Genomic DNA, 27,334 nt, shown 5'->3' on the forward strand with positions numbered 1-27,334 from the left:
TCCCCAAGAAAAAGAAATGCAAAAGGCAAAATGGTTGTGTGAGGAGGCCTAACAGATAGCTGAGAAGACAGCAGTAGCTAAAGGCAAAGGAGAAAAGGGAAGACATACCCATTTGAATGCAGATTTCCAAAGAATAGCAAGCAGAGATAAGAAAGCCTTGCTCAGTGATCAATGCAAAGAAATAGAGGGAAAGACAGAATGTGGTCCACTGGAGAAGGGAATGGCAAGCCACTTCAGTATTCTTGCCTTGAGAACCCCATGAACAGTATGAAAAGGCAAAATGATAGGATACTGAAAGAGGAACTCCCCAGGTCATTAGGTGCCCAATATGCTACTGGAGATCAGTGGAGAAATAACTCCAGAAAGAATGTAGGGATGGAGCCAAAGCAAAAACAATACCCAGCTGTGGATGTGACTGGTGATAGAAGCAAGATCCGATGCTGTAAAGAGCAATATTGCATAGGAAACTGGAATGTCAGGTCCATGAATCAAGGCAAATTGGAAGTGGTCAAACAAGAGATGGCAAGGGTGAATGTTGACATTTTAGGAATCAGCGAACTAAAATGGACTGGAATGGGTGAATTTAACTCAGATGACCATTACATCTACTACTGTGGGCAGGAATCCCTCAGAAGAAATGGAGTAGCCATCATGGTCAACAAAAGAGTTCAAAATGCAGTACTTGGATGCAATCTCAAAAATAACAGAATGATCTCTGTTCGACTCCGAGGCAAACCATTCAATATCACAGTTATCTAAGTCTATGCCCCAACCAGTAACGCTGAAGAAACTGAAGTTGAACGGTTTTATGAAGACCTACAAGATCTTTTAGAACTAACACCCAAAAAAGATGTCCTTTTCATTATAGGGGACTGGAATGCAAAAGTAGGAAGTCAAGAAACACCTGGAGTAACAGGCAAATTTGGCCTTGGTGTGCAGAATGAAGCAGGGCAAAGACTAATAGAGTTTTGCCAAGAAAATGCACTGGTCATAGCAAACACCCTCTTCCAACAACACAAGAGAAGACTCTACACGTGGACATCACCAGATGGTCAATACCGAAATCAGGTTGATTATATTCTTTGCAGCCAAAGATGGAGAAGCTCTATACAGTCAACAAAAACAAGACCGGGAGCTGACTGTGGCTCAGATCATGAACTCCTTATTGCCAAATTCAGATTTAAATTGAAGAAAGTAGGGAAAACCACTAGACCATTCAGGTATGACCTAAATCAAATCCCTTATGATGATACAGAAGAAGTGAGAAATAGATTGAAGGGTCTAAATCTGATAGATAGAGTGCCTGATGAACTATGGAATGAGGTTCGTGACATGGTACAGGAGACAGGGATCAAGACCATCCCCATGGAAAAGAAATGCACAAAAGCAAAATGGCTGTCTGGGGAGGCCTTACAAATAGCTGTGAAAAGAAGAGAGGCGAAAAGCAAAGGAGAAAAGCAAAGATATAAGCATCTGAATGCAGAGTTCCAAAGAATAGCAAGGAGAGATAAAAAAAGCTTTCCTCAGCGATCAATGCAAAGAAATAGAGGAAAACAACAGAATGGGAAAAACTAGAGATCTCTTCAAGAAAATTAGAGATACCAAGGGCACATTTCATGCAAAGATGGGCTCGATAAAGGACAGAAATGGTATGGACCTAACAGGAGCAGAAGATATTAAGAAGAGGTGGCAAGAATACATGGAAGAACTGTACAAAAAAGATCTTCACGACCCAGATAATCATGATGATGTGATCACTAATCTAGAGCCAGACATCTTGGAATGTGAAGTCAAGTGGGCCATAGAAAGCATCACTATGAACAAAGCTAGTGGAGGTGATGGAATTCTGGTTGAGCTGTTTCAAATCCTGAAAGATGATGCTGTGAAAGTGCTGCACTCAGTATGCCAGCAAGTTTGGAAAACTCAGCAGTGGCCACAGGACTGGAAAAGGTCAGTTTTCATTCCAATCCCAAAGAAAGGCAATGCCAAAGAATGCTCAAACTACCGCACAATTGCACTCATCTCACATGCTGGTAAAGTAATGTTCAAAATTCTCCAAGCCAGACTTCAGCAATATATGAACCGTGAACTCCCTGACGTTCAAGCTGGTTTTAGAAAAGGCAGAGGAACCAGAGATCAAATTGCCAACATTCGCTGGATCATGGAAAAAGCAAGAGAGTTCCAGAAAAACATCTATTTCTGTTTTATTGACTATGCCAAAGCCTTTGACTGTGTGGATCACAATAAACTGTGGAAAATTCTGAAAGAGATGGGAATACCAGACCACCTAACCTGCCTCTTGAGAAGTCTGTATGCAGGTCAGGAAGCTACAGTTAGAATTGGACATGGAACAACAGACTGGTTCCAAATAGGAAAAGGAGTCCATCAAGGCTGTATATTGTCACCCTGCTTATTTAACTTCTATGCAGAGTACATCATGAGAAACGCTGGGCTGGAAGAAACACAAGCTGGAATCAACATTGCTGGGAGAAACATCAATAACCTCAGATATGCAGATGACACCACCCTTATGGCAGAAAGTGAAAAGGAGCTAAAAAGCCTCTTGATGAAAGTGAAAGAGGAGAGTGAAAAAGTAGGCTTAAAGCTCAACATTCAGAAAACGAAGATCATGGCATCTGGTCCCACCACTTCATGGGAAATAGATGGGGAAACAGTAGGAACAGTGTCAGACTTTATTTTTTTGGGCTCTAAAATCACTGCAGATGGTGACTGCAGCCATGAAATTAAAAGACGCTTACTGCTTGGAAGAAAAGTTATGACCAACCTAGATAGTATATTCAAAAGCAGACACATTAACTTTGCCGACTAAGGTCCGTCTAGTCTAGGCTATGGTTTTTCCTGTGGTCATGTATGGATGTGAGAGTTGGACTGTGAAGAAGGCTGAGTGCCGAAGAATTGATGCGTTTGAACTGTGGTGTTGGAGAAGACTCTTGAGAGTCCCTTGGATTGCAAGGAGATCCAACCAGTCCATTCTGAAGGAGATCAACCCTGGGATTTCTTTGGAAGGAATGATGCTAAAGCTGAAGCTCCAGTACTTTGGCTACCTCATGCTAAGAGTTGACTCATTGGAAAAGACTCTGATGCGGGGAAGGATTGGGGGCAGAAGGAGAAGGGGACAACAAAGGATGAGATGGCTGGATGGCATCACGGACTCAATGGACGTGAGTCTGAGTGAACTCCAGGAGTTGGTGATGGACAGGGAGGCCTGGCGTGCTGCGATTCATCGGGTCGCAAAGAGTTGGACATGATTGAGCGGCTGAACTGAACTGAAGGAAAATTTCATGCAAAGATGGGCACAATAAAGGACAGAAATGGTATGGACCTAAGAGAAGCAGAAGATATTAAGAAGAGGTGGCAAGAATACACAGAAGAACTATACAAAAAAGATCTTCATGACCCAGATAACCACAGTGGCATGATCACTGGAATGCAAAGTCAAATGAGCGTTAGGAAGCATTACTACAACAAAGCTAGTTGAGGTGATGGAATTCCAGTTGAGCTATTTCATATCCTAAAAAGATGATGCTGTGAAATTGCTGCACTCATTGTGCTAGCAAATATGGAAAACTCAGCAGTGGCCATAGGACTGAAAAGGTCAGTTTTCAATTCCAGTCCCAAAGAAAGGCAATGCCAAAGAATGTTCAAACTACTGCACAATTGCACTCATCTCACACGCTAGTAAAGTAATGCTCAAAATTCTCCAAGCCAGGCTTCAACAGTACATGAACTGTGAACATCCAGATGTTCAAGCTGGATTTAGAAAAGGCAGAGGAACCAGAGATCAAGTTGCCAACATTCTCTGGATCATTGAAGAAGCAAGAGAGTTCCAGAAAAACATCTATTTCTGCTTTATTGACTATGCCAAAGCCTTTGACTGTGTGGATTACAACAAACTGTGGAAAATTCTGAAAGAGCTGGGAATACCAGACCACCTGACCTGCCTCCCGAGAAATCTGTATGCAGGTCAAGAAGTAACAGAACTGGACATGGAACAACAGACTGGTACCAAATCGGGAAAGGAGTATGTCAAGGCTGTATATTGTCACCCTGCTTATTTAACTTATATGCAGAGTACATCATGAGAAATGCTGGGCTGGATGAAGCACAAGCTGGAATCAAGATTCCTGGGAGAAATGTCAATAACCTCAGATATGCAAACGACACCACCCATATGGCAGAAAGCGAAGAAGAACTAAAGAGCCTCTTGATGAAAGTGAAGAGGAGAGTGAAAAAGTTGGCCTAAAACTCATTATTCAGAAAACTAAGATCATGGCATCTGGTCCCATTACTTCATGGCAAATAGATGGGGAAACAATGGAAACAGTGAGAGGCTTTATTTTGGGGGGCTCCAAAATCACTCAGATAGTGACTGCTGCCATGAAATTAAAAGACTCTTGCTCCTTGGAAGAAAAGCTATGATCAACCTAGACAGTATATTAAAAAGCAGAGACATTACTCTGCCAACAAAGGTCTGTCTTGTCAAAGCTATGGTTTTTCCAGTAGTCATGTATGGATGAGAAAGTTGGACTATAAAGAAAGCTGAGTGCTGAAGAATTGATGGTTTTGAACTGTGGTGTTGGAGAAGACTCTTGAGAGTCCCTTGGACTGCAAGGAGATCAAACCAGCCCATCCAAACGAAATCAGTCCTGAATATTCATTGGAAGAACTGATGCTGAAGATGAAACTCCAATACTTTGGCCACCTGTTGTGAAGAACTGACTCATTGGAAAAGACCCTGATGCTGGGAAAGATTGAAGGCAGGAGGAGAAGGGGACAACAGAATATGAGATGGTTGGATGACAACCAACTCTATGAACGTGAGTTTGAGCAAGCTCCAGGGGTTGGTGATGAACAGGGAAGCCTGGTGTGCTGCAGTCCATGGGGTTGCAAAGAGTCAGACATGACTGAGTGACTGAACTGAACCGAAATGACTTAGCATGCAAGCACACAATGCTCTACAGATGAAGGGCATGTGATGGTAGTGGTCATGACTTTATCACCACCATCATGATAGAAACGCTGGGGATGTTGGGGATAGGGGGACCAGCTCACAACATCAAACACAAGGACGATCCGGTTCTTGCGCCCATGGAACCACCACAACTTGGCTTCCTTGGAAAGTCACTTCAGCTCTCTGGATGTCCCCATCCCTGGCACCAAGGGGGCAATGAACTTACTACTCCACCTCTCTCTCCAACTTCGTGATCTGATAAAATGATTAATGTGAGCAAGCTTCGAAAACTGAAGTACACTTTACACCTTCCTGGGACAAACATATAGAACACATTTTTCTCACTAAACTTCTGTGGGGAAGAAAGTGAAGTTGCTCAATTGTGTCCGACTCTTTGCGACCCATTGGACTGTAGCCTGCCTGGCTCCTCTGTCCATGGGATTCTGCAGGCAGGAATATTGGAGTGGGCTGCCATTTTCTTCTTCAGGAGATCTTCCTGACCCAGGGATTGAAACCGGGTCTCCCACACTGCAGGCAGCCTCTTTACCTGAGCCACCAGGGAAGCCCTGGAGTGAGAAAGAATAGACTGAAGCTAATAGAGGATGAGAGCCAGAAAATGATCAAAGACTCACAAGGTGGTGGTTTTCCCTGCTCCATTGTGACCGAGGAATGCGGTAATCTGACTTTCATAGAAGGTAATGTTAAGACGGTCCACGGCTGGCCTGCCATAGGGCTCAAATATCTTTACCAGATTCTTCACACATACTCCGGGAACCAGGCCTGGAAGCTCACGTTCAAAGAAGCAGCCTTGTTGGAAAAAATGAACATGACATAACAATACCTTCATGTACACACTACCCAAGGTTCCTTGTTGAGACCACTGTCTTTTGTACCTACGGCTTCAACTATAACTTTATAACGGTGACTACACAATAATAATGGTAATAATAGTGTCTAACATTTGTGGAGCTGTTACTCTGTCCCAAGCACTGTTTGAAGTGCTTTATATAGATTTCCTCATTTTACCCTTAAAACAGTCTTAGGGGAACAGAGATTACCGTGCCATTTCTACAGATGAAGAAACCTAAAGAGATATCAAGAGTCCAGTCAAGGTCGCATGGTTTATGAGTGGCAGAGTTGGGATTTGAATGCAGATGCGCTCATTGTCTGTATGGAGTTAGCCCTAAGCTCAGCCTTCAGTCCCAGGCCCTCATTTCTGACAGTCTACAGGGGATTTCCTCAGGAATTTCTTGGGACAGCTCAGGCTCCTCATTCTCTTTTCCAAACAGTGTTTTCCTTCAGACTATCTTATGTCCATTCTCCTAGTCACCTTGGCTCACATCTTTGAGTCAACTCTACTAAAGCTGACTACTTGCTTTTTAGCGCTCCAGTTTCTCCAGTTAGGGTAGGACAGTCCACTTGTTCTCACCACTGTCCCTCCAACTCTGTCCCCCCACTTTTAAACTCCATACTCCCCTCCAGTATGAGGTCCACTTGGTGTCCATGTCTCCCTGGCTTCGAGTCTCTCCCTGCTTTAGTTCACACAATACAGTGATGGGGCTTCCCTGGTGGCTCAGATGGTAAAGAATCTGCCTGCAGTGCAGGAGACCTGGGTTGCATCCCTGGGTTGGGAACATCCCCTGGAGAAGGGAATGGCTACCCACTCCAATGTTCTTGCCTGGAAAATTCCATGGGCAGAGGAGCCTGATGGGCTATAGTCCATGGGGTCACAAAGAGCCAGACATGACTGAGTGGCTAACACTTTTCATTTATATGTGTTACTTAATTTGTCACCATAATATTGTAATTCTGAGCACTTACTCCCCTGCCAAAGAAAGCGGGGAGGGGGAAATCCTAATGCTTCTTCTCTCTTTGCCTCCGCTGGCCTTGTTGACAGTTGAGGTGGGACTGGACCCCCACCCCCTGACTTTGGTCTTGGAATTCTGCTCTGGGAGGAGGGTCTTCCCAAAGGTTCTGCTGACTGGAAACTGCAGGAATCACAGGTCTCCAACCTCAGCTTTGTGAAATGGCACCTGGGGTGCATCAGACACACAGAGGCTGGACCTTCTGCAACATCAAGTGAAGTCCAGAGGCCATGCTGCCTCTCTGCACCCGGGGTGACGATAGCGGAGCATTTCCGAATCCACAGAGAAATTCTAGAGAAATCCATATGCTTGAGGAATGAAGAACATGGTGGGGGTGGGGGAACCAGGACAGAACTGGTTCAAGAGGGAAGGCAAGGGAGGTAAAGGCCAAGAGAACACTTGCAAACTTGGTCTATGAGCTGAGGAATTATTAAGTAACTTCCATGGTCAGGAAAGGCTTTTGATGGCTTGAATGAATGGACCTCTAGATTTGTAAATCACAAATGAAGTGTAGTCAGCTCCTCTAGATTCTTTCCCCCTGTGCACAGGAGCATTTATTTTTGTCTTTCCTTATAGCTCATATCCGCTTGAAGTCCCAGTGACCCAAGTTATTGTTCTTGCTAAATCCTCGGAAGTCAGCACATTTGTGCAATTCACTGGGGGTTTGCCTAAACAAGGGCACAAAAACACCATATACTTGGGATTTGCTTTCTCCAGGAAATATGTGTTAATGTCTGGCTGGACCATTCATTCCACACATGGACAGCTGGACCCTAGAGAAGGTATCAGGTTTGACCCCTGTCAAGAGAGTCAGCTTCCTGGGTTCCATTCCACCCCACACATGAGGTGTTCTGCTCTTGCCCTTTGCAGTATTCTGAACCTTCTCTTGCCTCTGTTCTGCATTCTTTATTGAGGTTTTTTTGTTTTTTTTACCATTTATTCCTTCTGGGTGTTCTGGGTCCTCCATTTCCTCTGTTATGGGTTCTGTCTTTTCCCAGGCTCTTTCTTCTCTGGTTGAACACCCTACACAAACCAGAAGCTACTGTTACTCTCCTGGTGAAGGCTGAGAATCAGGAAAGACAGGAAACGAGAAGAAGAGGGGAGCAGAGTTTCCTACCATAGCTGGAAAGCACAGTTCCCTCAGAAGGCCAGGTCGACATTGCCAGGACCAGCCCCGGGGAGGGCTCTGCCAACCTCTGACCTGTGGGGCTGTGAAGTTCCCACGGGGTCTGGGGAGAGGGGTTGCCTCCCAGAGGTCTGATTTGGCAACCATCAGTGAGCACAGAGGGAGTTTTGTACCAGGAGTTTCACTTATCCTCAGGTGGAGCGCACAATGTCAGAAATTGTGATTAAAAAAAAAAATTAAAACTAGGATTGACTTTTAAATGGATTTTTTTTTTTTTCAGCTCACTAATGGTACTTTTTACTCCAATCCAAAACATGCCAAAGTCACGGTGAATCTTCAGTAAAAATCCATTCAAGCTGATATGATGGGCAGGCAGACTGAGACACTGGTTTCCTGAGAAATCTATCAATACTTTTATGGGCATTGAAGTATTAGGGGTTTAACACCAGAGCTGAGCCTGGCTATTGGATAGGCTTGCACAAATTGTGGTGTAAACACTCTTGTACATATTTTCACATTCACACATACTCTGACACACACAACACCCAACCCCCTAGCCCTCACAGAGGCACTTTTTGTAAACTTTACATTTGGTTTCAAAGGACAAAATAGATAACTAATGAGAACACATTACACAGCACAGGGAACTCTACTCAGTGCTCTGTGGTGATCTAAATGGGAAGGAGATCCAAGGAAGAGGGGATATATATGCACATGTGGCTGATTTGCTCTGCTGTACTTAGAAACTAACACAGCACTGTGGAGCAACTATTCTCCAACACAAAAAATAAATTCATTAACTGGAAAAAAAGGACATCACAACATCCTGAAAGGGGGAGAGAAGCAGAAGCACAAGCCAGCTAGCGAAGAAAGCAGAGGCGGGAGGAAACCATCGTCGCCAAGCATCTAAAGGCTCTGGCTACAGGTGCACGTCCACGAGCAGGGTGATGTTCCAACGCTGCAGCCAGCCAAGGCCTCTTCCGTCCACACTGCTGTCTGTGGACTGCAGGCTGTGTGGTGGACTGGCATGTACCGGGCCCTGGTCAGGGACCGGCCCTCGCTGGTACTTCTGTTTCCTGAAGGACTTTTGAATCTATTGCCCACAATCCCTTTGATCACTTTACTAGCCATTATACAGCATTAAATGTATAATAATAAAAGAGCAGGAGGAAAATTTCTCCTAGTCACTGGAGTGAGTTCCTTGCCAGGAAATGCATGTCCCAATTCCAGATTTTGTCCAAAATGGCCAACAGGAACTGGGTTAGACATTAGATGTCTCTTGGGCTCCATGTCTTCATCTGTGAAAGGAGTGGATTAGGTGGAAAAACTCAGCTGTTTTCTAATTTTAGAAAAATTTAGGAATCTATTTCAGTCTAGCTTGTGAGACAGGTGAAAAATATTTAGCTTCTGTTGGCAAAAATACATGTGACTCATTTTTGAAGGAGTACATTTGTCTTAAGATTTTTCTTTTTAGAGGCAGCATATCTGTTGAGATTATAGAAGGAAAAACATGCCCACAAAGTCCTGATACTCGCTGAAATTAGAAACATTTCAGGAACAGACTCTTGCGTTGAAAATTCCCATTTATGATAGGCTATAACTTTATTATACTAGAAATTTAAAAGTTTACTAGATAGACAAGAAAGACAGACAAGGCAACATAATGGGGGGAAAAGAAAACAAAAAACACTGAGCTGTTGAAATGTGGTTTGTTTGAATCATTAAAAAAAAAGGCACCCCCCACTGCAAACCTTTTAAAGGTCCTAGACTAATCCCCTAGAGAAAACAAACATCTATCTTAGTGCTTAAAGGCTAAATCCTGGCCCAGGCCCAATAATACAAAGTAAAGAGCAAGTAGGTAAGGAACAAACAGATTGGAAAGCATCTCCTTTGCTTCCAGAGACTTCCTAGCTCCAGGGGCGCCCCAGCTCTCAGCTCTGGAATCTCTCTATCTCCTCATCCCTCCAGGAGTCCACAGTCCGCAGCCCCCCCTCTACCCCCCACTTCCCAGCTCTCAGCTCTGGAATCTCTCTATCTCCTCATCCCTCCAGGAGTCCACAGTCCGCAGCTCCCCTCTCTACCCCCCACTTCTAGAACTCTGTCCTGTTCAGGAAGAAAGGTAAATTTTATCTATGATGCACTCTGGGCAAATGTCCTTTTAACCCTCTTTCCCAGTTACAAGAAAGACCAACACTAAGGGAATCTGGGAGTCTGCCCCAGCCTCAGGAAAATAAACTTATTGCTTTGGGAAAATAAATTTATTTATATTTGAAAAAGTGGAGAGGACTAAAAAACCACACAAGGGGACACAGCAGAAGATGGATTCCTCTGTGATTCTCTAGATCTGTCTGCTTTATTGTCTTCTTAATTATTTATTTTAATTGGAGGCTAATTACTTTACAATATTGCGGCAGTTTTTGCCATACATTGATCTGAATCAGCCTTGGGTGTACATGTGTCCCCTGGTCCTGAACCCCCCTCCTACCTCCTTCCCCATCCCACCCCTCTGGGTTGTCCTAGCGTACCAGCTTTGAGTGCCCTGTTTCATGCATTGAACTTGAACTGGTCATCTATTTGACATATGGTAATATACATGTTTCAAAGCTATTCTCTCAAATAATTCCACCCTCGCCTTCTCCCACAGAGTCCAAAAGTCTGTTCTTTATATATGTGTCTCTTTTGCTGTCTTGTACACAAGGTCGTCATTATCGTCTTTCTAAATTCCATATATATGTGTTAATACACTGTATTGGTGTTTTCCTTTCTGACTTACTTCACTCTGTATAATAGGCTCCTGTTTCATCCACCTCATTGGAACAGACTCAAATGTGTTCTTTTTAATAGCTGAGTAATATTTCACTGTGTATATATACCACAACTTCTTCTCCAGATTCTATAGATCTGTTTGCTTTAAATTGAGAAGTTGCAAACCTCGTTTGCACCCTCAAGTGGTCTGGCTTTCTTTGAAGCGTGCACTTTAATCCACTGGGCACAACCAGGATGCAAGGGCTTATCAATGTTCAGCCATCACCCTGGTCCTGCTGCTGCTGCTGCTAAGTCACTTCAGTTGTGTCCGACTCTGCGCTACCCCATAGATGGCAGCCCACCAAGCTCCCCCGTCCCTGGGATTCTCCAGGCAAGAACACTGGAGTGGGTTGCCATTTCCTTCTCCAATGCATGAAAGTGAAAAGTGAAAGTGAAGTCACTCAGTCATGTCTGACTCTTAGCGACCCCATGGACTACAGCCCACCAGGCTCCTCTGTCCATGGGATTTTCCAGGCAAGAGTACTGGAGTGGGGTGCCATTGCCTTCTCCACACCCTGGTCCAGTCACTCACAAAATAGGGGCTTCCAGAGGCCGTGATTATGCACTAAGGAACAGAGCCCCCAGCAGACAGCTAACTAATCAGGAATCTCACACTTCATGTAAGAACCACCTCTACAATGCACACATATCCATAGAGAGCCAAAGGAGTTAATTTCAAACATTTGTTTTTCTTTCTTAGTTAAAAAAAAATTTTAAACAACTCACCTTCACCACCTAGCCAGTAAGACTCTTGTAGAAGGAAGTACCAAGGAAGTGGGGTTCCATAGTCCCCTAAAGATAGACAGGCAAATAAAGAGAAAAAGCCTAAGTAGTTCAATCTTACCATAGTTCTATAAGATCTAGAATTTATCTACCTGAACCTAGGTTGTACTATATATATTTATAGTTCATAAGCATTACATGGCTATCCACATGCTTCCTCTAAGACTACTTCTTCTAATATGCTTCAATTCAAAAGGTCCTGTTTCGGGGGTGAAATCAGCAACACTAAGACTGATGATCTTAGCTAACATTAGTTTTCCAAGAAACCATTTAATTAAAGAATTTAAGCATGCTTTTTTCAACAGTTCCAGATAATAATAGTGATGATAATTACTAACATTTGTTGAATGTTCTTTCTGTGTCAAACATAACTGTGAGCCCCTTCAATGTGCTAAATAATTTAATCCCCAAAACAACACAAAGGGATAGGTAGTATTACTATTCTTGCAGATAAGGAAATTAAGGCACACTGAATTTGAGGCTTCTGCCCAATGTCACAGCTAATTTAATAGAGGTGTAAGAATTCCAACATTGGTAGTCTGGTTCTAATACCACTGATCCTTTTTTAAAAAAATTAACGAATTATTCTTGGCTGTGCTGGCTCTTTGCTGCTGCATGGGCTTTCTCTAGCTGCAGTGAGTGGGGGCCACTCTCTATTGTGGTGCATGGGCTTCTCATTGTGGTGGCTTCTCTTGTTGCAAAACACAGGCTCCAGAGCACACAGCCTTCAGTAGTTGCAGTGTGTGGGCTCAGTAATTTCAGTTCCCAGGCTCTAGAGCAAAGGCTCAATAGTTTTGGCACATGGATTTAGTTGCTGTATGGTATGTGGGATCTTCCTGGACCAGGGATCAAACCTGCATCTCCTACATTGGCAGGTAGTCTTCATCATTGAGCCACCAGGGAAGCCCAACACCACTAATGTTAACCATATCATCCTACTTGATCCACTTGAGTTTCAAAGAATAAACTACGAAGTTTCTAGTCCAGTTCCCTTAGCTTGCTGCCTATAAATGTTGACTTTGTGAGAATATTATCTTTGCTTATTTAATAGTTACCCTGTGCCTTATGGCCAATACTAGACTGTAATCCCTCAAGGACAGGCTTGGGTCAGTTTTTTCCACTCCTTCTTTTCTGAGTACCTGTGCTACTGAGCCTAATACATCGGTGCTGCTTAGTACATAGTGGCTGAACATATTAAAGCTTTAGCTTGGCTAAATGAAAGCTCTTGAAATATACACAAATTTTATTTTCAATCTAATTAATTTTCACTTATTATTCCTCTCTCATGGCCCAGTGAGATGGAAAAAATGGAGGCTGAGAAAGTCAAGGATATTTCTTTGAATCCACTGTTATAAGGTTAAATTATGTCCCTTGACTCTCTCTTCCCCCAAAAGAGATATATTGAGGTGTGTGTAGAATACAAAATAATACTTGATCTTTGTCCACAGTTCCTGGTACAGAGCTCTTAAAACCTTTGGAGTTTCCTGAATGATAGAAGTGCCCTTGTTATTCATCAGTTCAGTTCAGCTGCTCAGTCATGTCCAACTCTTTGTAACCCCATGGACTGCAGCACACCAGGCTTCTCTGTCCATCACCAACTCCCGGAGCTTGCTCAAACTCATGTCCATTGAGTCAGTGATACCATACAACCATCTCATCCTCTGTTGTTCCCTTCTCCTCCTGCTCCCAATCCCTCCCAGCATCAGGGTCTTTTCCAGTGAACCAGTTCTTCACATCAGGTGGCCAAAGTATTGGAGCTTCAGCTTAAGCATCAGCCCTTCTAATGAATATTTAGGACTGATTTCCTTTAGGATGGACTGGTTTGATCTCCTTGCAGTATAAGACTCATGAGAGTCTTCTCCAACACCACAGTTCAGAAGCATCAATTCTTTGGTGCTCAGAGATTTTTGTGTATGGAATTTGTATCCTACAATTTTACTGAATTTTTAAATTAGTTCTAACAGTTTTTTTTTTTTTTGATGGGGTCTTTAGAGTTTTCTATACATAAAATAATGTCATCTACAAATGTTACTATGTATAAATGTACCTCTTTTCTGATTTGGATATTTTTCTTTTTCTTGTCTTATTGCTGTGGCTAGGACTTCCAATATTATGATGAATACAAGTAGCAAATGGTTGTTGGGTTCTGAGATCCCTCCTGGTTGTGGATCACTGTGCCAAGGGTGGGGGTTATGGTGCAGCTGTGTCTTAGACTCCCCTACCTGCTTTGCCTGATGTGTAGTTATCACTCAGCCAGACTTTAGGTTTTTTTAAAAGAGGAAATGGTTCCATATGAAGCTGAAGACTCAGTTCTCTATGAGGGAAGGTGAGTTCAGCATCTTCTTACACTGACATCTTCCGAAGAATTTGAACAGAGGATTGACACCACCTGACCTAGATTCTGAAAGGATCTCTCTGAACACAGTGTGGAGGAGAGACTTGTAAGAGATGATGATGGAAGAAGGAGGCTTGGATTGAGAACGTTGTGTAGAGGTGGTGACAAGGGATCATATTCGGAATCTGTTTCTAAAGGTGAGTCAAGCACTCACTGATGGATTTTTGGTTCCTGGATTTAAGATTTAAATATGGGTTCTGAGAGTTCAAGCTGAAAGACTTCAGAAAGAATCAGATTTTGAAAAAATTGAAGTATACTTGATATAAAGTATTGTGTTAGTTTTGGTAGAATCACTCTGCTGTACACCATACCTATATTTATATTCTTTTTTTAGATCCTTTCCCATTATAGGTTGTTATAAGATATTGAATACAGTTCCCTGTGCTGTACAACAGGTCTCTGTTGTTTATCTACATTATATATAGTATTGTGTATATGTTAATCACAAACTCCTAATGTATACCCCCCACCCTGCTATCACCTTTAGTAACCATAAGTTCATTTTCTTTTTTCTTCTTTTTAAAAATATTTATTTATTTTTGTTTATTAATTTTGCTGCTCTAGGTCTTAGTTGTGGCATGCAGGATCTTCAGCCTTCATTGTAACATGTGGGATGCAGGATCTGTTTTTTTAGTTGTGGCGTGTGGGATCTGGTTCCTAGACCAGGGATTGAACCCAGGCCCCCTGCATTGGGAGTGCAAATTCTTAGTTCTCGACCATCAGGAAAGTCCCTATAAGTTTCTTTTCTATGTCTGTGAGTCTATTTCTCTTTTGTAAATAACAAAACATTTGCACCATGTTTTTACATTCCACATATAAGTGATATGCGATATTTGTCTTTCTGTATCTGACTTCACTCAGTTTGACAATATCTAGGTCCACCCACATCACTGCAAATGGCATTATTTCATTCTTTTTATGGCTCAGTAGTATTCCATTGTATATATATTCTTTATCCATTCCTCTGTCAATGGACATATAGTTTGCTTCTATTCCTTGGCTATTATATATAGTGCTGCTTTGAATATTCAGGTGCATGTATCTTTTCAAATTACAGTTTTCTCTGGCTATATGCCCAGGAATGAGATTGATGAATTATATGGCAGCTCTATTTTTAGTTTTTTAAGGAACCTCCAGACTACCTTCCATAGTGGCTGTATCAATTTACATTCCCACCCATAGTATAGGAGGGTTCTCTTTTCTCCACACCCTCTCTAGCATTTGTTATTTGTAGATTATTAATGATGGCCATTCTGACTCAGTTCAGTTCAGTCGCTCAGTCATGTCCGACTCTTTGTGACCCCATGAATTGCAGCACGCCAGGCCTCCCTGTCCATCACCAACTCCCGGAGTTCACCCAAACTCATGTCCATCAAGTCGGTAATGCCATCCAGCCATCTCATCCTCTGTCATCCCCTTCTCCTCCTGCCCCCAATCCTTCCCAACATTAGAGTCTTTTCCAGTGAGTCAACTCTTTGCATGAGGTAGCCAAAGTATTGGAGTTTCAGCTTTAGCATCAGTCCTTCTAAAGAACAGCCAGGACTGATCTCCTTTAGAATGGACTGGTTGGATCTCCTTGCAGTCCAAGGGACTCTCAAGAGTCTTCTCCAACATTACAGTTCAAAAGCATCAATTCTTCCACATTCAGCTTTCTTCACAGTCCAACTCTCACATCCATACATGACTACTGGAAAAACCATAGCCTTGACTAGACGGACTTTGTTGGCAAAGTAATGTCTCTGCTTTTGAATTCTGACTAGTACCTCACTATATTTTTGATTTGCATTTCTTTAATAATTAACAGTGTTGAACATCTTTTCATGAGCTCATTGATCATCTGTATGTCTTCTTTGAATAAACATCTATTCTTCTTTGAATAAATATCTTCTGCCCATTTTTCGATTTTTTTTTTTTTTTGGCTGTTGAGTTGTGTAAGCTGTCCGTATGTTTTGGAAATTAATCCCTTGCCTAATGCGTTGTTTGCAATCATTTTCTTCCAGTCCACAGACTGTCTTTTTGCTTTATGCCTTTTTTGCTGTGCAAAATCTAAGAAGTTTGATTACGTTCCATTTGTTTATCTTTGCTTTTATTTCTTTTGCCTTGGGAGACTGACCTGGGAAAACATTCCTATAATTTATGTTCAAGAGTGTTTTGCCTATATCCCTTTCTAGGAGTTTTATGGTATCACATCTTATATTTTAAGTCTTTAAACCACTTTGAGTTTATTTTTATGTACAGTGTGAGGGTGTGTTCTAATTTCATTGATTTACATGTAGCTGTCCAGCTTTCCCAATACCACTTGCTAAAGAGACTGTATTTTCTCTATTGTATATCCTTACCTCCTTTATCAAAGATTAATTGGGTGTAGGTGTGTGGACTTACTTATGGGTTCTCTATTTTGTTTCATTGATCCATTTGTCTGTTTTTGCTCCAATACCATGCTGTTTTGATTCCTATAGTTTTGTAATATTGTCTGAAGTCTGGGAGGTTATGCTTCCAGCTTTGTTCTTTTTCCTCAGGATTACTTTGGTAATATCGAGTCTTTCATGGTTCCATATAAATTTTAGGGTTATTTGTTCTAGTTCTGTGAAAAATATCTTGAGTAATTTGATAGTGAGTGAGTGAGTAAGTGAAAGTCATCCAGTCATGTCTGACTATTTGCGACCCCATGGGACTATACAGTCCATGGAATTCTCCAGGCCAGAATACTGGAGTAATTCAATAGGGATCACATTAAACCTGTAGATTGCTTTGGGAAGTATGGCCATTTGAACAATATTAGTTTTTCCAATCCAAAAGCATGGGCTATTTGATTAAGATTTAAACTAGAGTGAAAAGGCAGAGTAACTAAAGAACATAGTTACCTTTACCCTATGGAGGAGGACCCTTACCTGGAAACACCTGGTCAAGATACCAGGCAAGCAAGCCATACAGAGCAGCATCAAGGAGCATCATCTTCATGGACATCAGAAAACTGAATTCATCCCCTTCCATGGGACTATTCCCAATATTGCTCCACTGCAGCCCCACACCTTGCTCTTCAAAACGAGCCAGGTACTCAGTGCCAAACCCAAATGCCACAGGAGACAGCAGGCTCTGCAGTGGGGCAAAGAAGGCATGAAAGATGAGCAGAGGATCTTTAACCCAACCCAACAGAACCCACAAGGTAGGGAGGAAGGCCAATGGAGGGTCTATAATGTATTCTGGTCTAAGACCACTCCAGGGAGGGGTTAAGGCAGTCTTCCCACAGGAAGAGAATTCTGGGAATACTTCTCAGGCCTCAGGGACCCCTGCCCAATACCTACTTGGCCACTTTTCACCTGTCCAATGGATCACAGTAGTGCACTAGGGAAGACAACACAACAAAGGACCAAAGGTCCTCAAGCTTATCTTCCTACCTTTCCCTGCCTCTACCTACCTCTTCCATAAAATCTCACAGTTTTTGGCACAATAAAGAAGCTAACTTGAGCTGCTTTGTGAGAATCCCAATAAAAGTGTCCATAAAGTCATCAGTGTTTTAGAGCAGACTAGAAGGCTAGACAGGATATTGTCTCATGACCTCCTGAGCAATGTTAGGCCCCAAATCCTCAGCTTATAATGACTATCACCTTTTCTCATTTCCAGACTAGGGAAAATCTTTTTCTTAGAATCTCCTTGAAGAGCACAAGTAACTGAATAGGTGGTATGCAGAAAGTCGAAAGAGGAAGTCCCCCAGCCACATCCCCACAGTTGCTCCCTGGCATGGCAGAAAACATATACACACATACAGAGGGATGAGCTATTCCCACTTGCTCTGCTAGGAGGCCAACCTCTAGTTTGCAGGACACAGGTGGGGTTCAGAGTGTCTCTCTGCAGAAGGAAGGGATTCCCTAGCTATATCTTCACAAAAACCATTAAAAAAATCTCAGCCCAGCCCTGGTCCACAGAGCAGCCAGAACTATAGCTTCCTGGTAGACCCACACATGCAAGGAACTAGTTGTGGCTTCTAAGTACCAACTGTCTACACAGTATACCAAGATAGCCCAGCTCTGCCGACAGGCAGAGTCATAAGAATTTCTTGCCCATTGTGATCACGTAAGAAAATTAGGTGCCATTAACGACAGTAATTAATTCTTATTTAACATGAGAAATAAAAGGCAGATGCCCTGGCAGTACTTGAGCCAAATAAGCTTGAGTCATGAGAACAAGTTTAACTTAAATTTTCCCCAGTGAGATGCAGGTGACAGTCCTTTCTCAACTGCATTGTACAAAGAACCATGGATAGGGAGATTTTGGAGGACAAAGAAATTTGCATCCTACAGGGCTTAGAAGCTATTTAGTCTGGTTAATGAGAGAGTAGACATAGATCATTTGAAAACAATTAGAGAAAAAAAAAACATGTTGTTTGGGCATTGTGAAGAGGTCTCTCAGGCAATCCAGAGTCAATTTCTAGAGACCTCTCCTGGGAAGAGCGCCCAACTGGCTCATTTGTGCACCCTTCTCTGAGTGCCTTGGTAGAACATGACAAAGACACATTAGAGCTATTCTGATTCAAGTTCTTTTACAGAGAAACAAAAACTTTTAATTTATGGGAACATCTTTCTGGGCAGAATAGTACGGGAGAACCTCCCTCCCTTATGAATCTTCCCAATTCCAAGGGAAAAAAAAGAACTGAGTGAAATGGGCCCCATTGTTCTCCTCTTATGGACACACAAAGGGACCCATGAGCTGAACTGATTTTCAGTTACTTCCCAGGGCAGACTTATCAAGCAGATTTGGTGAAGAGGAACTGTTAGGTTGCTCAAGATGAAGACTACTCCCACTTTTGTACCTGTGCCTTTAAACCTTAACGTCCGTTTCTGCCAAAGGCAAAGTGGACCCCCTAAAGGGCGAGCCAGTCCTCTCAGACTGCTACAGACCCTGCAAATGGAATGCATCATGTTCTGGGTGTAAGCCCAGGGTCCCTTACCACAGCCATCTTCATGTCGGCTGTAATTCGGTCCTGCCAAGCGAAGCAGAGAATGTGTGGCAGGTAGAGGGTGAAGTAGATGACACCACTACAGGCTGCTGCCAGACTGGCCCTGGAGAAGAAGGTGCTGAGCAGGAAGCACTGCATGATCGTAGCAATGGAGAAAGCCAACAGGAACAGGAAGAGGACGAACGGATTGCTGTAATGCAGGATCCTTCCATGCTGAAACCAAAGTGGCCACGAGTCAGTAATTTCCGCCCACATCCAGGAGCCCCACCCCTTTAGGAAGTGATCTCCATGTGTTCAGAAGCCCTCTGCCCCAAAGGGATCTTTCCCATGAGCCCAGTGTGTGTTAGTCGCTCAGTCGTATCTGACTCTTTGTGATACCATGGACTGTAGCCCACCACACCCCTCTGTCCGTGGAATTCTCCAGACAAGAATAATGGAGTGGGTAGCCATTCCCTTCTCCAGGAGATCTTCCTGATCCAGGGATCGAACCTCAGTTTTCTGAATCTCAGTCAGATTCTTTACCATCTGAGCCACCAGGGAAGCCCTGTTACTGTCTAATTTTCCACACTTAATACTCAATATATTGAGGTCCTTTAATTCTAATTACTTCATTTTCTCCTAGGAGGGTAACATATTAAGCTACCTATCAGTACTGAGTAATTGTTCTGGTTCAGTAATGAAATCCTTGGGAAGAGGAAAGAGTGGAGGAAGAAGCCTCGAGCAGGGAGGAAGATCTGGAAAGGGGGTCTTGGAGCATCAATAGTTCCTGTGATATACTGAATTGATGAGGAACAAAAAAGGGAGGTGGGAGACCACCCAACAAGCTTTAACATTTTGCTTTGGTCCTGGGAAATGGCAACCCACTCCAGTATCCTTTCCTGGAAAATCCCATGGACAGAGGAACCTGGCAGGCTATAGTCCATGGGGTCGTAAGAATTGGACATGACTTAGAGACTAAATCACCACCACCTCGTCTGCTGACTTAATCATTTATACTTATATTCTGAGATTTGCCTCTCACATTGGTGAAAATGTCTGTAGTTAATCCACATCACTTGAGAGTGGATTAATCCTTGCAGCACATGATATTATAGAAATACATTTCATAGAACCTGTGGACTATACTCAGCACCTTTCATGTTAACTAATGGGTCAGTCACTGGCTATGTAGAAAATAGAACCAAACTAGCTATTTTTAATAAGTAAGCTGCTATCTAATTACATCAGCAGATGAATTGATCAAACTGATCAAGCCTACTTGTTTCTCTTTTGCTATAGGCCTCCTATGAGGATTTTTACCCTTTGCACATAACTCCAAACATGTATAGATTGTCCCGTTCTTTTCTTGGGAAAATAAAGGTACATTGCTTTACCTCTTGAATTGGTTCTGATTATTTGGTAGTGGTACCCTAGAGCACTGGGTTTCTCTAAGTAGAGAAGAGAAACCAAGTAGCAATATCTCTGTGTGTGTGTGTGTGTGTGTGTGTGTGTGCGTGTGTGTGTGTGAGTGTGTATGTGTGTACTGACAAAATGTGGTCCACTGGAGAAGGGAATGGCAAACCACTTCAGCATTCTTCCCTTGAGAACCTCATGAACAGTATGAAAAAGATAGGACACTGAAAGATGAACTCCCCAGGTCAGTAGGTGCCCAGTATGCTACTGGAGATCAGTGGGGAAATAACTCCAGAAAGAATGAAGGGATGGAGCCAAAGCAAAAACAACACCCAGTTGTGGATGTGACTGGTGATAGAAGTAAAGTCTGATGCTGTAAAGAGCAATATTGCATAGGAACCTGGAATGCTAGGTTCATGAGTCAAGGCAAATTGGAAGTGGTCAAACAGGAGATGGCAAGAGTGAACGTCGATATTCTAGGAATCAGCAAACTAAAATGGACTGGAATGGGTGGATTTAACTCATATGACCATTATATCTTCTACTGTGGGCAGGAATCTCTTAGAAGAAATGGAGTAGCCATCAGAGTCAACAAAAGAGTTCAAAATGCAGTACTTGCATGCAGTCTCAAAAAAACAGAATTATCTCTGTTCATTTCCAAAGCAAACCATTCAATATCACAGTAATCCAAGCCTATGCCCCAACCAATAATGCTAAAGAAGCTGAAGTTGAACAGTTCTATGAACATCTGTAAGACCTTTTAGAACTAACACCCAAAAAAGATGTCCTTTTCATTTTAGGGGACTGGAATGCAAAAGTAGAAAGTCAAGAAATACCTGGAGTAACAGGCAAATTTGTCCTTGGAGTACAGAATGAAGCAGGGCAAAGGCTAATAGTGTTTTGCCAAGAGAATGCACTGGTCATAGCAAACACCCTCTTCCAACAACACAAGAGAAGACTCTACACATGGACATCTCCAGACGGTCAACATCAAAATCAGATTGATTATATTCTTTGCAGCCAAAGATGGAGAAGCTCTATACAGTCAGCAAAAACAAGACCAGGAGCTGACTGTGGCTCAGATCATGAACTCCTTATTGTCAAATTCAGACTTAAATTGAAGTAGTGGGGAAAACCACTAGACCATTCAGATATGGCCTAAATCAAATCCCTTATGATTATACAGTGGAATTGAGAAATAGATTTAAGGGACTAGATCTGATAGACAGAGTGCCTGATGAACTATGGACGGAGGTTTGTGACATTGTACGGGAGACAGAGATCAAGATTATCCTATGGAAAAGAAATGCAAAAAGCAAAATGGCTGTCTGAGGAGGCCTTATAAATAGCTATGACAAGAAGAGAAGTGAAAAGCAAAGGAGAAAAGGAAAGATAAAAGCATCTGAATGCAGAGTTACAAAGAATAGCAAGGAGAGACTAGAAAGCCTTCCTCAGTGATCAATGCAAAGAAATAGAGGAAAACAATAGAATGGGAAAGACTAGAGACCTCCTCAAGAAAAACACAAATACCAAGGGAACATTTCATGCAAAGATGGGCTCAATAAAGGACAGAAATGATATGGACCTAACAGGAGCAGAAGATATTAAGAAGTTCTGGCAAGAATACACGGAACTATACAAAATAGATTTTCATGACCCAGATAATCACAATGGTGTGATTACTGACCTAGAGCCAGACATTCTGGAATGTGAAGTCAAGTGGGCCTTAGGAAGCATCACTACAAACAAAGCTAGTGGAGGTGATGGAATTCCAGTTGAGCTATTTCAAATCCTGAAAGATGATGCTGTGAAAGTGCTGCACTCAAAATGCCAGCACATTTGGAAGACTCAGCAGTGGCCACAGGACTGGAAAAGGTCAGTTTTCATTCCAATCCCTAAGAAAGGCAATGCCAAAGAATGCTCAAACTACCGCACAATTGCACTCATCTCACATGCTAGTAAAGTAATTCTCAAAATTCTCCAAGCCAGGCTTTAGCAATATGTGAACCATGAACTTCCAGATGTTCAAGCTGGTTTTAGAAAAGCCAGAGGAACCAGAGATCAAATTGCCAACATCTGCTGGATCATCAAAAAAGCAAGAGAGTTCCAGAAAAACATCTACTTCTGCTTTATTGATTATGCCAAAGCCTTTGACTGTGTGGATCACAATAAACTGTGGAAAATTCTGAAAGAGATGGGAATACCAGACCACCTGACCTGCCTCTTGAGAAACCTGTATGCAGGTCAGGAAGCAATAGTTAGAACTGGACACGGAACAACAGACTGGTTCCAAATAGGAAAAGGAGTACGTCAAGGCTGTATATTGTCACCCTGCTTATTTAACTTCTATGTAGAGTACATCATGAGAAACACTGGGTTGGAAGAAGCACAAGTTGGAATCAAGATTGCCAGGAGAAATATCAATAACCTCAGATATACAGATGACACCACCCTTATGGCAGAAAGTGAAAAGGAACTAAAAAGCCTCTTGATGAAAATGAAAGGAGAGTGGAAAAGTTGGCTTAAAGCTCAACAATTCAGAAAACTAAGATCATAGCATCCGGTCCCATCACTTCATGGCAAATAGATGGGGAATCAGTGGAAACAGTGGCTGACCTTATTTTGGGGGACTCCAAAATCACTGCAGATGGTGATTGAAGGCATGAAATTAAAAGATGCTTACTCCTTGGAAGGAAAGTTATGACCAAACTAGAGAGCATATTAAAAAGCAGAGACATTACTTTGCCAACAAAGGTCCATCTAGTCAAGGCTATGGTTTTTTCAGGAGTCATGTTTAGATGTGAGAGTTGGACTGTAAAGAAAGCTAAGTGCAGAAGAATTGATGCTTTTGAAGTGTGGTGTTGGAGAAGACTCTTGAGAGTCCCTTGGACTGCAAGGAGATCTAACCAGTCCATCCTAAATGAGATCAGTCCTAGCTGTTCATTGGAAGGTTGATGTTGAAGCTGAAAGTCCAATATTTTGGCCACCTGATGCGAAGTGTTGACTCATTTGAAAAGATCCTGACGTTGGGAAAGATTGAAGGCAGGAGGAGAAGGCGACAACAGAGGATGAGATGGTTGGATGGCATCACCGACTCAATGGACATGAGTTTGGGTGAACTCCGGGAGTTGGTGATGGACAGGGAGGCCTGGCATGCTGCAATTCACGGGGTCGCAAACAGTTGGACACGACAGAGCGATTGAACTGAAACTGATGTGTATACTCAGTCATGTCCAACTCTTTGTGACCCCATGCTCCACCAGGCTCCTCTGTCCATGGAATTTTCAAGGCAAGAATAACAGAGTGGGTTGCCATTTTCTCCTCTAGAGCAATATCTGTAATGGGCATGTAAGATCTGAATACAAAAAAAAATGTGCCACTTACCTCCTATTGCTACCATTTCTTCTTCCTTCATGCTGTCGTGCCTGCTGGGCACTGACAGAACAGATTGAAAAATGGAATAAAACAAATGGCAGAGGAGGTGGAAAAGAGCCATGCTTTTAACTAAAAGCAAACTTTGAAGAAATCTAAATAAAATCATGATTAAGACTCAGAGGCCTGATTTTGTATGAAAGCACTCTCCATATTACCCTGGAAATCGCACTCCTTATCCTTAATGCCATGCCACTCAATAAAAGCAAGTCCCTGACTGAACATGTGGCTTTTGGCTGGAAGACCTTTAAGATGGTTGTTAATCTCAAAAGAATGAAATCAATTTCTTATCTCAGATCAAAGTAAGGTCCTTCAAACTTCTAGGCTATATAATTTCTCATTGACTTAAGACAGAGATGAAAGTGGTTGGCCTTGGCTTTTTCTTATGACCACTTTTCTTTTTTGTTTTAATAGCTTGAATAACAATGGAACCCTTCCATTGTCCCAGCTTCCAGCTTCTTTCCTGCATAGTTGAGGTGGGAAGTAAGGACAGGGGAAAGATGAGAACGTCATTCAAAGGAAAATCCTATTTTGTTGTGGAAAGCTCTGTTTCCGCCATCACTGGAACAATGTCCTGGTTCCCACAAGGAGAAACCCCTTTGTACAAGAAAGTCTTCATAAACATTCTTTACCTCACGTCCTAAAAGCTTTGAAGTCCTAATGCCCATTCTTAGGGAGGCAAATTTCAATGCCACTTACCAGCAACAAGTCTCAGGGCCCCTACAAGGTGTCGTGCATGCTTACACATTTTGCACGAGTCAGATGCTCATGTATTTTGATTCCTTTGATTCTGAGGACACTAAATGTCTTAGTAGTGAGGAAAAGAGTAGACTGAAGGGTGGGAAGGAACAAAGATCCCTAGAGGAAGACAAGTTACTCAGCTTCTCCCCTCCTCTCCGTGGAACTCCAGGACCCTTTGGGTACTTAATGCTACATCTGGGTCTGGTCAGACTGAGCAGGCTGACTTCAAAATCAGCATTGGTTTTGACAGGGCTCTAGCCCAGGGTTTGGCTAAAGCCACTGTTCAATGAATCTCAATGCAACACTTACACCAAAACCATTCAGACTTAGTACATTTTACTGCAAAGAGAAGGGACAGGATTTGGTTTAACTGGATATGTGTTGGTTGGCCAAGATATGTGATGGAACATTCTTGGATCAAGTAGCCACCAGGTATGGTCCAGCAAAACAAGGGACATGCTTAGCCAGAGCCTATGCATCAGCACACATATTGCTTAGTGCAAGGAGCTCTTAATAGCATGATGGCAAAGAGGCACAACAAGTTATCAGGAGCTTGCAAAGCCTGAAGTCTAAGCCTTATACTAAATCCAAACAAATAAATGTAAAAAACTACCTAAATTTAATGTCCCATCACTTAACAAGTACAAAAGGTCATCTACTGTGGAGGAGTTAAACATGAGGCACAAAAGGGTATTATGAAATAAAGTTTTATAGATAAGTTTAGCTTGCATGGGAGCTGTAAATTTGTGGACAACGACCTATGCATGCTGTCTGCACTGATAAAATATCTGTCACTGAGAAAGGATGGACTCCAAATTCTATCCAAGATTTTGTAGGCATCAGAATGTCCTTTGGTCAAGCAATGAATGGAGTGACCACAATGGTTATTAATAAACAGTCCAGATCTTCTCTCCTAATATACTGAAAAGGCTCTCCACATCCCCACTCCAGCTAGCGGTTGGTACAGTAATCCCAAGAAAACACTCCTTAGATTCATTTCTTCTGTATTTGACAAGAAAGAACCCTTTGCACATACAACCACCCAGTTAGCAGCGTCTGGGATCTGCTAACAGCAGCTTTTCCAGATAGTTCATGTAATGGGGTGGGATAATCTATCTATTAATAGCTTGTGGCTCCCCAGGCAGGAAGTGGGGGCAGGGAAGATGCTCGGATACATTGGCTTCTTGGGGAAGAATTTGTCTCTCTGTCTTCCACCTTGGCCTAAATGGAAAGACAGCTACATGTCATGCTATCATTGTTGGTGAGATGACTAATCTAGGTACAAGTTCATTAACAGGAAGGAAAGTAAGAGGAACAAAACTATTCAAGGTTTTCTGGACCTTCTCCATCTGGCTTACCATGATGAATATCGTCAGCAGGCAGATGCTCATCGACATGATAGAGAAGCTGTCCAGGAACCAGGTACACCAAATCACCCTGTTGGAGACACCCTGATTTTTCAAGGTTTCCTTCAGTCTCAACTCCTTCTCCAAGACAATGCTCTTTACAGTCATGGAGACAGAGTAGATCCAGGCCAGCACCATGAAGATAGGGAAACAGCGGTTCAGGATGATCATAAAACTAAAGCAAGAGGAGAGAAGCAGAATAGTAGATTGTCCTGAACCTGGTGGAGTAAATGTTTGAGTAATGAAGTAATATATTGAGAATGAAGCCCAGGTGGAGGGAAAAGGTAGAAAATTCTCCACTGGGCATTCAATGGACTTGAATCTTTTAATATATTGCCCTCTGTCCCTTTCCAAATTATGTTAGTTGTTCAGTTGTGTCTGATTCTTTGCAACCCCATGGACTGTAGCCCACCAGGGTCCTCTGTCCACGGGATTTTCCAGGCAAGAATATTAGAGTGGGTTGCCATTTCCTCCTCCAGGGGATCTTCCCGACCCAGGGATTGAATGTGGGTCTCCTGCATTGGCAGGTGGATTCTTTACCGTCTGAGTCACTAGGGTAGCCCCAAAGGATTACTTTTTTCCTTAGAGCAAGTTGGTAGCCTTTTGGTTAGCCCTGATGAAAACTCTGTGAGTAAAATGTGTAAATAAAATTGTACTATGTATATTACACAGTATATGTATATTACACAGCATTCTTTATAAGATCTCAGTTAGCTTTTTGGTTAGTACAGATGAGTTCTCTCTATACATAAAACATGTAAATTAAATCATACTATATATGTTATATAGCTTCTTATAAGATCTCCCAGGAAAGGACTGATAATACAGGATGTGACTGGAAGAGATTCGTGCTAACTGATGTTGAAGTCCAAGAAGGTGGACCAAGGGAACTGGTTGTGGTGAGATCATTAATTGAATTCACAAGGGTTAGGCCAGTGAAGCACTGCCTACCCTGGAGGATCAAACCTCAGTCATACAGGAAGAGGCACAAGATAACTAATCACTGTGGCACTTTTAGAAGGCAACTGCCCCACTGACAAATCAATCAGGGATTCAATGGTCACCGATTCCAGCAGCCTATACTCATGGAGGACATTCATGGATATTCATTCCGGCAAACAGGGCAAATTTAGTATTCTGGAATTACTCTAGTGTGAACTTTACATATGTTTTCCATACACTTGACCTTGCTAGTAAAGCCCTTGAGGTTATTATCTATTGAAAACTGTTGGGTAACACAGTAAGGGCCCAGTTCCCGGGTGGGAGAGTTTCACTGAGATGGCCCTAGGAAGTGAATCATGCATTCACAAAGTCTGCCCTTCTGGGACCTGCCACCAGAGGGCTCTCCCACATTGAATGGCCAGAATTCCTGCCTCCTCACTGTCTACCTCAGTTCCCTGCCACTCACTCCTATTTAAAGCGAAACTGGGCTTTTGCTCCTGGTTCCATTTCCCATTTCT

The 27,334-nt window shown here is 42.5% G+C and overlaps 1 protein-coding gene across 1 annotated transcript in view; it reads right to left on the reverse strand.

Annotated features, from left to right (window-relative positions):
* ABCA4 (ATP binding cassette subfamily A member 4) overlaps positions 1 to 27,334 on the reverse strand; it is a 138,448-nt gene that overhangs the window by 58,479 nt on the left and 52,635 nt on the right. Inside the window, exons 12-17 of the mRNA XM_018045782.1 lie at positions 25,827 to 26,049; positions 18,895 to 19,116; positions 16,838 to 17,042; positions 11,495 to 11,560; positions 7,771 to 7,860; positions 5,605 to 5,779 (exon numbers count right to left, since the gene is read on the reverse strand). Coding sequence (XP_017901271.1) covers positions 5,605 to 5,779; positions 7,771 to 7,860; positions 11,495 to 11,560; positions 16,838 to 17,042; positions 18,895 to 19,116; positions 25,827 to 26,049 — 981 coding nt within the window. The remainder of the gene's footprint in view (positions 1 to 5,604; positions 5,780 to 7,770; positions 7,861 to 11,494; positions 11,561 to 16,837; positions 17,043 to 18,894; positions 19,117 to 25,826; positions 26,050 to 27,334) is intronic.

This window comes from Capra hircus, chromosome 3 (assembly GCF_001704415.2).
Source record: "Capra hircus breed San Clemente chromosome 3, ASM170441v1, whole genome shotgun sequence".
NCBI lineage: Eukaryota > Metazoa > Chordata > Mammalia > Artiodactyla > Bovidae > Capra > Capra hircus.